At 27.9% G+C, this 13525-nt stretch overlaps 3 protein-coding genes across 10 annotated transcripts in view; 2 read left to right on the forward strand and 1 right to left on the reverse strand.

Annotated features, from left to right (window-relative positions):
* Slob (Slowpoke binding protein) overlaps window positions 1-13525 on the reverse strand; it is a 357719-nt gene that overhangs the window by 100895 nt on the left and 243299 nt on the right. The window lies entirely within an intron of this gene.
* Window positions 709-7167, forward strand: LOC145976143 (uncharacterized). The gene is made up of 9 exons (XM_083107117.1): window positions 709-852; window positions 1135-1254; window positions 1466-1583; window positions 2431-2578; window positions 3558-3674; window positions 4026-4116; window positions 6596-6741; window positions 6904-7036; window positions 7100-7167. Exons 1-9 carry the CDS (start codon window positions 709-711, stop codon window positions 7148-7150), a joined length of 1068 nt encoding a protein of 355 aa, XP_082963243.1. The 3' UTR covers window positions 7151-7167.
* On the forward strand, window positions 8194-13326 carry LOC145976117 (uncharacterized). The gene is made up of 10 exons (XM_083107092.1): window positions 8194-8331; window positions 9558-9677; window positions 9913-10030; window positions 10442-10703; window positions 10827-10943; window positions 12251-12341; window positions 12650-12795; window positions 12922-13054; window positions 13125-13179; window positions 13268-13326. The coding sequence occupies exons 1-9, from the start codon at window positions 8194-8196 to the stop codon at window positions 13173-13175; spliced, it is 1176 nt and encodes a 391-aa protein (XP_082963218.1). The 3' UTR covers window positions 13176-13179; window positions 13268-13326.

Here is a 13525-nt window from a genome sequence, read left to right on the forward strand (position 1 = left end):
TGTATAATGAAACATGTCAAACATTTTCAAATATCCTATTTATTCTTACTGTTAGCGTCCGTAAAGTTTAAGCATTCATTTGGTGAAAATGATGTAAGTCATAAAGATTTATATAAACATATATAACAACTGTTGATAATAGCAACTGTTGAGAATAGCAATGTCAATATTTAGCTTTTTAAATGGTAACTGTCATCACATCAATTGCTAATCAGAAGTTTAATACATAGTATGCATAGATCGACTCTTTTAAATGATATAAGCTTCTTACTGAAAAGCTCATGCTTTGGATAATGAATAACTGGAAGACCAAGTGTACATACGTCACGAGTGTGGACAATAGAATGAGACGTGTAAAATTGCTGTACAAAAGAAATGTCTAATACGCATGTGCGACTTGTGCGCAAGTAATTCGCTAGATGAATAATTCACATCTTCTATCATGGCAAGCACCCGCTGCAATTTTTCTGCTATCAAATCGATCACATAATGATGGATTTTATTACGATAAACTATGAATATTCTTTTTTTTCCGGGTCGTATAATTGTGGTGTTGGCTTGTATCACACAAAATTATATGAAATATATACTAAAATTTACATCAATAGAAAAAATAATAAGATTACTGGTAAATCAATGAAAAAAGGTGGGGAGCAAGCAAATCAACCGATGTCTCGCAGTTATTTGTATTTCGAATATCGTAAAGCGATGATCAATCTCGAGACTCAACATTTTAAACTGAATAGAATTCTGTTACTCATTGTTGGCTTGTGGCCTTTACAACAATCGAATTTAACTAGACTTCAATTTATTTTCTTGTCTACTATTTTGACAACGAATATTACGTTTCAGGTAAAGCATTATTTCACAAATATATTTTGATATGATAAACCATCATAAAATAATCTTTTATAAGCAGCACACGATTTAAAACTGTCTTTAGTTTAAACTGTAATGAAATTATTGCACGAACTGTATTACAATGGTGTATAGTATAATTAATGACATCTTAATTTAATCATTTTATATTCAAGCATACAAAAAAGCATCTAGAGACATAGTATTTATAATTTATTTATAACTTTAAAGGAGTAATTTTTTAATATAAATTTGTAATATGATTATTTTTTACAGCTTATGGCATTTCTTACATTAAGATGTACTCCAGACCTCATCGCTAAAGTTTTGTCTTCCACATGTTTCTCTAGCACATACGCAATAAAATACAACTTGTTTCATTTTAACATAGGAGCTGTAAGTTGATAGTTTATAAAATTGATAATTTATAAGAACTAATATATAGTTCACAAGTTCCTAGTTTAATCGCGTGATAAGATAAGCATTCTTGTTGAATAAAGTTTACAAAAAATATTTTTTAATTAATTTTTTTACATTATGAATATGTACATGCGCGCGCGCACATACACATACAAAAGCAATATACACACCTTTGTTGAAATGACAGATGAAGGATTTATTCATGCAACTTCAGAATATATGTAACGAATTAAAAGATGAAAACGAAATTACTATTATGAAAAAATATAGTTGCAATGCGGAACGTTACACGATTGTACTGACAAGTAAGATAATATTTTTTAATTTGTAATTTTCAACTGCACGTAAATTTTTATTTGACATATAAGTTATAGAAATTCATTATAGAAGTCTCAATATAAGCGATTGATTAGAATAATTTCTCAACATATTTATGCATAGATGAGTTTATTAAAACATTTGTGACACATGTAAACGTATAAAGATTAATGTCAAAAATTTAATATGAGCAAAAATGGAATAGGGAAAAAGAACATTTTTAAAGTTACGATTGTTATTATTATATATATAACTATATATACAGGGTGTTCGCGGTATCTCGGAACAAAGTCAAGCTATAAGTGGATCTCGTTAAACTGAACTAAATAGTCTTTTATTATTTTGCAAAAACCACGTAAAATTTCGAGATATTAATTAATGCCGCTATCAAGATACAGTGAGACCGCCTTCGCTGTCGCGCACTTCTAGCCACCCGCATTGGCCGATCTTTTTTAATTAATATCTCGAAATTTTACGAAGTTTTTGTAAAATAATAAAAGACTTTTTAGTTCATTTTAACGAGATCTACTTATGGCTTTACTTTGTTTCAAGATACCAGGAACACCCTGAATGTATAATTTAATATAATTGCATTAGAAATACATACATTAAGTTGGATTATATAAATGTCTTGCGTATAAGTGAAATAATACCTAAATCAATTTGAAAATATTTTGCGAGGAAAGTCAATACGACGATTCCATATTTGAATTGTTTTAGTACTTACAGTTTGTAGCGTATTTATTATTATCATCGGTTTTATTGGATCGAGTATTTTCTATATGATATTACCCATGAATGTAACTCGATCACGTCGCCTGCCGATTACGATAGAATACTTTATCGATCAAGAAAAATATTTCTATTTAATTCTGTTACATATCATCATGGCGATATTGATCGGAGCAACTGCTATGATAGCAATAGGAACAATGCTTATTGCATATTTTCAACATACTTGTGGTATGTTTAGAATTTCTAGGTAAGAAACAAACATAGAAAAAAATATGAAAGAAGTTCATTCATTATTATATTTAGGTTTTAGGCCTATCCGGCCCATTAGTGACGAAATCTATGTCAAATTATAAGATATCATGAAAGAATTGAAAATTTATAGGTGTCAATGACTTAAACCTCCGCTGGTCAATATTAGGACTTTATCAATGTTGTTGCATAAGTTGTTTTCATTTTGTTATTTACGTTTATTATTTACAGTTGTTGATGTGCATTTTGTTATTTACACTTCATGATGTTTTTATACTTTCAATTAACTAGTAATTTTTTATTTTATAGTTGAATATAATTTCCTAAATTCTTATGTGTTTTTGATTTTATCTGTCCTAAGATATTTCAAATAAATGTTGAATATTTTTTCGATATATTTGTTGATTCATTTGCTTGACTAAGTTCTTGGTGTAATAATTTATTATGTCATCATGGCAAAAAGAATCGGAATTAATGATGACAACGATGTCTCTGAAGTTCGTCCTGAGGAGGGGGAATATCCAAACGACGGATGTACAGTTAGGGAGTTCCAGCTACTAAAACGGGGCAATATATAAATATATATTAAAAATTTTCTTGATGCAGATACTTCCTGAACATAGCAGTGACATATGTGTTATTTTGGACAACTCTGATGATGAGTCATCTAACGAATAAACTGATATCTTTAGGAAGTCAGAACTTCTTCCGGCGGCGGTTTGAAGATCTAAAATTATTTTTTTCTTAATATTATCTAAAACTATTTTTCCTTAATATATACTATCTATAATTAATTAATAAATTATTATCTATAAAATTATATATAAATAATGACTGAGGCGGAGGGGGAACAAAAAAACAAAATGGGCGAACTTCCTTCAAGTTTTAAAAACAAAATCCTATTGTTATCTTAGACAAATTTAATGCTTATTTTATATAGGAAAAAATATACATCTTGTTAAATATATTAATTATAGTTATCGTATTAAACGCGCAATGCATATCAATACGCTAAGAAATATTAAATGGAAGAAGGAGAATTTAATTTTAAAAGGAATAATTAGTGCCATAGATATACATCGGCAAGCTATGAAGTTAGTAATTTATTCTCTATAATATTCATACATATATGTACATATCAGACTTCTATATAATATACTAGACTGCGTATTGTGGCTTATCAGATGTATCCTTTGTTTATATATCTATCTTGTACATAAGTTAGAGCGCATGCGCGAAATAAAGGATTATCTACTATTGTCGTCTGCAACTTGAACGATTATAGGTTCATTCCATGGTCCTCTATTTCGCGCATGCATTGTATCTTAATTTTGATATGTATTTTTGGGATACGCGTACATAAAGCTAATATATAAGAGCCACGCAGTCTAGTTATTATATAGAAGTCTATGATACATACACACATTATTCCTTGATTTTCATAGATTATCCAGGCTTTTGGCATCGAAAATTGAGACAATGTTATATTGTTTAATAATGCTGGGAGTGGTCTCTTTGAGTCTTAATCTTTTTCGAGTAAGTTTCGTATTATGTTCTTATATCCATTAATTTTTAAACAATATATAATATCATGAGACACAATATCTCGCGCTGGAATAACGGGATATCTCGGATATTTATATACGTGAGTCGACTAATTGAGAGTATTTAAGCTTATCGTACTTCAATAACAGCTGAATTGAATTTTTAATTGATATCGCGGGTCTCAATTATAATAAAATCTTTATTTTCTATGTTTTATAAGCAAATATATTATGTAAAATCTCAATATGTGAAAATTTTCCTTTAAGAGGCACACTGTCATCTCATAACATGCGGCGCGTATATGAACGTACAGAAAACATATAATAGAAATGGTAATTTTATTCGGTTAATGCTCTCGACAAGTAAGTAAATAAAAGTTCAAATTTTTGAAAATGTGAAAAAGTTGAAGTATATATAATTTCTGAGGACATTATTTGCAATAATACTTGTGTTCAATTTGAACGACCTGTTTAGTGGATGAATAGCAATGTTTAAAATTGAATGTTTAAGAGGGAAGGAATTAGATTTCTCTCGATTTTAATTATTGCGAAATTTCAGTACGCAGTATTTGATTATTTTAGAATTGAATGTTTGAAAGGGAAGGAATTAGATTTCTCTCGATTTTAATTATTGCGAAATTTCATTACGCAGTATTTGATTATTTTAGAACAAAATCGACATTTTTCGGGATCTACATTCGTGTATAAATAAACGATGTATATGGTGACAAAGGAAGAATTTTTTTATTAAATAAGGATAACTCTAAGGATAACTAATAAATATTTTTAAATCATAAGTTTATGTTATAAAAAATCTCATTTATAAAAAAAATAAAATATTCAAAAAATGTACACTACATTTTACTTCCGTGAATATTATTTCTCTATAATTCAATCAGCTAATTATTTTACATTATGTTTCACACATCATATCTAAGCCGTATTTATTTAATATAAATAGAACACATTTATGGAATATTGTTTGACACTAGTAGACTAGCAAGAATTCAGAATTTATTTATGGGATAACATTTAATAAATTTAATGATTTAGCAGCGAAGACGATGGACAGAATAGAAAAGCGTAGACTAAATAAACTAGCTTTTAAATAAATAATATATTCCATAAATGTCCTACAATATATTCCATAAATCCTACATATAGTTCTTGATGTTTCTCAAATTACTTCGTAAAACATATATTACGCAAATTATTTTGACTGAAAATCACATGAGTCTACATCTTGTACATGTAAGACTATGTGCATAGATAAGATTTATTGATACTAAATATATTGAGATAAAAAATAATAACTGTTTATCTGATCTAACTATTTAAAAATACTATACTAAGAAAAGTGTATACCTTCAATTTTTCATTTTTTCAAACACACAAACTTTCTGTAATATTTATATTAAAACTTAATAATTTTAAACTCTACATACATATAATAACATAATTTAAAATTACGCACACATATCTGCTTATTGTGTGTGTAAAATGTATTTATATTAAATATTTCTTTATATTTGATATTATAAATATATAATCTATTAATTACATATTTAATGCAATTTATAATGATTGAAGAAAGATGTGTGCTATTCATCTTATATTTAATAACAAAGCTATATATATATATATATATATATATATATATGTTCATTTAAAAAAAATTTGCGTTAATTTCAGTTGAATCAGCGTCAAGTTTTTCCTAAAATTTTTATTTTGTTTAATTTCCAATTTTTAATTTTTTGATAAATATTTAAGTTTTAATATTGCTATTTTTCTACAAATTGAAAGAAATATTTTGTATTATTTTTTGGTTAAAATGTATTTCTCTAAAAAAAATAAATTAACATAAATTTTTATTTTTAATTAATGCAATTTTCATATATTAATCCTTTATAAGAAATTAAAAAAAAATTGTTTGCACAATAAATTGTTTTCAATATGACAATTTTTTATAATTGAAATAACACTTTCATAAGAGTATTTTGTAGATTATTTTGTAACAGTATTTTATAATAATATACATTCTTTACATGTATATTTGGCACTCGTTTTTATCTTTTTCTACTTTTAATTTAAATATTTAATTTTTAAATAAAATGTAAAAAATCTGAAAAAAATTTAAGTAAATTAAATAAATTATTAGATATATTAATTAAATTATATATATATATATATATATATATATATATATATATATATATATATTGTATATCATGTACAGTATATTAAGAAAGAATGTATTCTTTCGTTTTCCTTCTTTTCCTTTCTTTCTTATCTTTTTCGTTACAGATATTTTTCATATTACATATAATTTTTTATCTGTATATAAATACATAAATATATTAATCATAACCATTCGCTAATTAATATGAACAAATTTATCGTAAATAATATTTAGGGAATATGAGAGAGGTGCAGATGTGTAATTTCATTACAATTGCGATCTTGTGTTTTAGATTTTTCAGATTACGTCATCCGAAAATGATATTAAGGATTATATGTTTCCCTTTCTTACTACAATTACCAGTATTCTATATATGTTTGTAGCTAATTATATTGCGCAGGATTTAACGGATCACAATAGTGACATCTTTGCTACTGTGTAAGACACATTGTTTTATACAAATATTTTATACAATATGAATTTTCACATGATAAAAACTATTTTTATTGACGGAGGACAATGTGTCCCATAGAAATATATATATATATATATATATATATATATATAATTTATATATATTATCTATATACGATTGTGTAGGTATAACGTTCAGTGGAATGTTGCCCCGTTACACATACAGAAAGTGATATTATTTTTGTTGCAAAGAGGCGCCAAAGATTTTACTATAAGCGTTGGAGGACTATTTGTCGGATCGTTGGAATGTTTCGCCACGGTATGCATAATGACTATATCAAAATCTATATTCAAAACAACATAATATAAATAAACATTACAGTTGGTGAAAACTTCAGTCTCTTATTTTACTGTTATATATTCAACGCAATAATGTAAGGTAAGCAGAGAAATAATAACAAATAAATTATAATCTAGTAAAAATTTAGTTAAGAAAGTAAACTCCAATATTGCAATATTATAATACATTTTAAAGTTAAATACAATTCATTATTAAATTAAATTATAGATTATATCTTAGAGATACCTATTAGTCATGACACACATACACACACATCTCCAAAGGAAAACAAATATATTTAAAATTAAATATATTACATAGATTTTGAAAGCAACAAAAAATAGGATATTCAAAATATCAAATATAAAATACTGATACAAATTCATATAATTTTATATAATTCTCAAGTTTTATTTTTACTGTTTACGATATACATTGTCACATTACTTTTAAATAAGTAATGTTAATTTTAAATAAATATTATTAATTTTACATTGTTAATTTTAGTGTCGCCTACATTTTTTATAGTTTAATTTTTATAATAAAAGTTCAAAAAATATCAAGATTTCGGAAATAATATTGTCCTCAATAAAAAAATATTTCCTTTAGCTTTTTAAATGGTAACTGTCACATCACTTGTTAATTAGAAGTTTAATACATAGCGTGCATAGATCGACTCTTTTAAATGATATAAGCTTCTTACTGAAAAGCTCCTGCTTTGGATAGTGAATAACATTCTGGAAGACCAAGTGTACGTCACGAGTGCGGACAATAGAATGAGACGTGTAAATTTGCTGCACAAAAGAAATGTCTAATACGCATGAGCGACTTGTGCCCAGTAATTTGCTATAAAAATTTTTTATTTTTATTTTCCCTCATTATAAGCACCCGCCGCAATTTTCCCGCTATCAATTCGATCGCATAATTAGGGACATTATTGCGAGAAATTGTGAATATTTTATATTTACTGCGTTGTATAGTTGTATTGGCTTGTATTAACTTACACGAAATTATATGAAATTGCTACGAAAAATTACACTGGAAGAAAAAGGTAACAAAATACTTGATTGATCAATGGTAAAAGGGGAAGAAGCGAATCAGCCCGCTGTTATTTGCGTTCCAAACCTCGTAAAGAGATGATCGACAGTCAGCATTTGAAACTTAATAGAATTCTGTTACTCCTTATTGGCTTGTGGCCTTTACAACAATCGAACCTAACTCGATTTCAGTTTATTGTCTTGTCTATTATTCATCTAACATCTATTATATGTCAGGTAAGGTAATACTTTTTATGTTTAGATTAAATTTTATTTTATTTTTTTCCAATATATTTTAATATACTTTAATATATTACGTAATAATATTTTACTATATCATGCATGTTACTTGAAGATATTTTAATTAAATAATTTTAGTTACAAAGTATTTACACATCTATGCTATATTATAATAGTATACAGGGTGAGTTTTTTATCTTGAGACATCGAAATATCTCGTAAAATCTAAAGATACGATAAAATGTTTCAGACAAAAGTTGTATGGTTTCAAGAGGGACATAAGATGGTGCCATTAGTTTGACCTTGAAGAGTCAGCTGAAGGTCACGTGAAGGTCACCTTCAACTTTGTAAATGGGACACTCTATATGCTTTTGCATATTCTTGTAGCTCATCTCGAGAGCTTTCCAAAACACTATAATTAAGTTAGTTTTCATTAAGTACTTTCCGAGTTATGAGGCTTGAAATCATTTCTTAATTTTACATAAACCATAAAATATCTTGTAAAATATTCATTTTTCGATTATCTTACCTTGATACTTTTATGTACAAAATAATGAGAGGAATCAATTGGTGTAAAGAAAACACACAGTTGTTTTTAAGAAAAAATATGTAATTGTTAATTGCAAATTACATATTTTTTCTTAAAAACAACTATGTGTTTTCTTTACACCAATTGATTCCTCTCATTATTTTGTACATAAAAGTATTAAGGTAAGATAATCGAAAAATGAATATTTTATAAAATATTTTACGGTTTATGTAAAATTAAGAAATGATTTCAAGCCTCATAACTCGGAAAGTACTTAATGAAAACTAACTTAATTATAGTGTTTTGGAAAGCTCTCGAGATGAGCTACAAGAATATGCAAAAGCATATAGAGTGTCCCATTTACAAAGTTGAAGGTGACCTTCACGTGACCTTCAGCTGACTCTTCAAGGTCAAACGGCCTCGTCTAATGGCATCGTCTTATGTCTCCCTCGAAACCATACAACTTTTGTCTGAAACATTTTATCGTATCTTTTAGACTTTACGAGATATTTCAATGTCTCAAGATAAATAACTCACCCTGTATAATATAATTATGTATCACATCTTGATTCAATCAATTTATTATTATCAAATGTATAAAAACAAGCACCTAAGTATGCAGATTTTATCCGTTCATCGCTTTAAAAGAGTGATTTCTGATAATGTAAATTTGTAATAAGATTATATCTTACAGCTTATGACATTTGTTACAACAAAATGTACTCCGGCCCGTGTCGTTACTGTTTTGTCTTCCGTATTAATGTTTAGTATTTGCGGGATAAAATACAATTTATTTCCCCTCAATATGGAAGCTGTAAGTTGACTGCTTATAAAATTGATAAATTAATTTATAAAAAATAGTTCACAAGTTGATAATTTGTGTGATCGCGGGATAGTTTTTTTTTTTAATTAAAAATTATACTCTTATACTTTAATAAAATTATAATTATACCTTAATATTACGTACATACATTCATTTCATATATGAAACGCGCGCATATGAAACATACGCATATCAAAACAATATCCACAATTTTGATACATGATAGATAAAGGATTTATTGGTTCAACTTCAGAATATACATAACGGATTAAAGGATAAAAACGAAATCGCTATTATGAAAAAATATATTTGCAATGCAAAACGTTATACGCTCATATTCACAAGTAAGACAATATTTTTTAATTTTCTACGCATACATTTCTATTTGATACATATGTTATATAAGTCTCAATAAAAACATTATTAATTTTCGATGCATTACAATAATTTCGTTGCATATTTATGTGTGAGTGTAATGCATCAGAGTTATCAGAGTTTAAAACACTTATCAGACATGCAAACATATAAATATTAATATCAAATGTAAGTCTAAAAAAAGTCAAACAGAAATAAATTTTCAAAATTGCAACTTTTGTTACTTGTGTGACACAAATGGAAAAATAATGTCATAAATGCATTAAGAATTTATACGTCAAATTTAATTATATTAATGTTACATATGCATGTTGATATAACAACAAAATCAATTTAAAAAATTTCTGCGAGAAAAATTAATTTTATATAAATCTTTTTAGCACTTGCCGTTTGTTGTGTATTTACTACTAGTATCATTATTCTATCTCCAGGAATTCTCTGTATTATTTTACCTATAAATGTATCTCTATCAAATCGCCTGCCGATTAAAATGGAATATTTTATCGATCAGGAAAAGTACTCTTATTTGATTTCATTACATATAAGTATAGCAATAGGCATTGGAACAATGACATCGACAGCGATAGGAACAATGTATGTTACGTATTTGCAATATGTCTGTGGTATGTTTAGAATTTCCAGGTAAGAAACAAACATAAAATATAAAATTTTGAATTTTAACAAAATGTTATTTTGAATAAATTAAATGCTAATTTAATGGAAACAAGAAAACAGATATATAGATGATGAATATATTGATTATAGTTTTCGCATTAAACGCGCAGTGCACATCAATGTGCTACAAAATATTAAAGCAAAGAAAGAGAATTTAATATTGGAAGGAATAATCAGTGCTGTAGATATGCATCGTCAAGCTATGAAGTTAGTATATTCGATACTCATATGTGTGTGTGTGTGTGTGTGTGTGTGTGTGCGCGCGCGTGTGTGTGCGTGTGTGTGCGTGCGTGTGTGCGTGCGTGTGTGCGTGTGTGTGTGCGTGCGTGCGTGTGTGCGTGTGTGCGTGTGTGTGTGCGTGCGTGTGTGCGTGCGTGTGTGTGTGCGTGCGTGTGTGTGTGTGTGTGCGTGCGTGCGTGTGTGTGTGTGTGTGTGTGTGTGTGTGTGTGTGTGTGTGTGTGTGTGTGTGTGTGTGTGTGTGTGTGTGTGTGTGTGTGGAATACGGAAAAAAGGTCAGAACCCCTGAATAACTCTGAAAATATGTAAGATGTAACAAAATGCTAAAAACAAAAATTGTAAGGTTTTAATTACAAATTATATATTTTTTTCTTAAAAATATTTATTTGTTTTTCTTTATACCAATTGATTCCTCTCATTATTTTGTGTATAAATGTATTGAGGAAAAATAAATATTTTACGGAATATTTTATATAGTTTATATAAAATTAAGAAATTATTTCTCAAGTCTCAGAATTCAAAAAATACTTTATTATAAAAAGTTTTAGAAAGCTCTCAAGGTAAGCTATAAGAGTATATAATAAAAAATGGAGGATTCTATTTAAAAAATTCCGGGTGATCATGTAATCTTAACGCTGTTCAAGATCATACTGGTATTACTGTGCAATGCGTTGCTCAAAATCTTAAAATTTTTGTATCTAACATTTTTTATCTGGCGTATTTTCGGAGTTATTCAGAGGAGTTTATTCGGAGTCATTCTTTTTTCCGCGCACGCGGACACGCGCGCACACATGCACGCACACATGCACGCACACACACACACGCGTTTCGTATAGCTAAACTATAGGATCATGGAATTTGTGCTCTAAACATGGCAGTGGCAAGTGTCACACGACAATGGAAAGATAAGAATCAGAATATAGTGCGCATTTTGCGTTAAATCATGAGATGTGTGCTCTAAGTGTGTTTGCACTGAATGGCAATAGAAACATGCTGTACGCATTCCGAATCTTTTCGTTACCGTGGGACACTCGCCATGCCTAAAGCATACAATCTATGATCTAGCCGTGAAAATCGCATACTCGTTAGCTAATTCTTTTTAATTAATATATCAATAATTAATGCAAAAATTGCAAAATGGTAAAGGATTTCATTGTTCAGTTTGCTATGATGTACCCTTTCACGAGCGTTAATTCGATCTTTATCATATATTTTATATGTGTGTAAGTGTGTGTGCGCATATGTCTGTTTAATAAAATATTCTTTGGTCTTGATAGATTATCCAGACTTTTGCTATCCACAATGCAGACAATGATGTTTTGTTTAATAATGCTTGGAGTGATCACATTAAGCCTTAATCTCTTTCGAGTAAGTTGTATGTTAGTCATAAGCAGAGTCCGGATTTTGGTGCCGTTTTCCCCACTCCAAGTGCATGCTAGCGGCTGAGCGTCGCGAAAAGCAGTATCGTCTATGCTAATCTAGTGATAGTAGCAAAGAGGGCATGCAATTCTCTTTTTCTTTATATCTTTGATTTTATAAAATTTACAATTTTTATCACTATATAAATCAATCGCTATCGTTCACAAATTAATAAAAATAGATTTGTAATGAATAATTTTCAGAAAACATAAGAAATACAGATGTAATTTCGTTACAATTATGATCATATATTTTAGATTTTTCAGGTTATGTCAACCGGAGATGAATTCAAGGAATTTGTACTTCCCTCTGTATATGTAATTGCGATTACTCTATACATGTTTCTAGCCAATTATTTTGCGCAGGATATCACGGATCATAATAATGACATCTTTGCTACTGTGTAAGAAATATTGTTTTTATACAGACTGTATATCTTGCATATTAAAACTTATTATTTTATTAAATGCAGGAGTCATTGTTGCGTAGAAAAATACAGTATACATATATTATATACATGATTGTTTAGGTGTGACGTTCAATGGCATGCAGCTCCGTTATATATACAGAAACTGATACTATTTCTGCTGCAAAGAAGTTCCAAAGATTTTACTTTATGTATCGGTGGATTATTTGTCGCATCTTTGGAATCTTTTGCTACGGTAAAAATAATAAATATATTTTTAAAATATACACACATTCAAGACAATATATTGCAAATAAACATTGCAGCTGTTGAAAACTTCATTTTCTTATTTTACTGTTATGTATTCAATGCAATAATAAGGTAAGAAGAGAAATCATAATGAACAAATTATAATTTAGCAAAAATTTAGTTAACTAAACTTCAATATTATAATTATAATATATTTCAGAACTAAAAATAATTCATTATTAAGATAGTATCACAGTTTACACCTAAACAGACATCAAAACATATAAATTTGTAACAATTAAATATGTTACATAAAATTTCAAGGCATCAGGAAACAAAAAATTCAAAATCAAATATAAAATACTGATACAAAAAATTCAATTTTATTAAATACACAAATTTTAACTTTATTATTTACTATATATGAATTGTCACACTTTTTAAAATAAATAATATGTACATTGTTAATTTATTACTG

Source organism: Camponotus vicinus, unplaced genomic scaffold, assembly GCF_025532165.1.
Source record: "Camponotus vicinus isolate PSW18456_S1 unplaced genomic scaffold, iyCamVici1.0 SCAF_8, whole genome shotgun sequence".
Taxonomy (NCBI): domain Eukaryota; kingdom Metazoa; phylum Arthropoda; class Insecta; order Hymenoptera; family Formicidae; genus Camponotus; species Camponotus vicinus.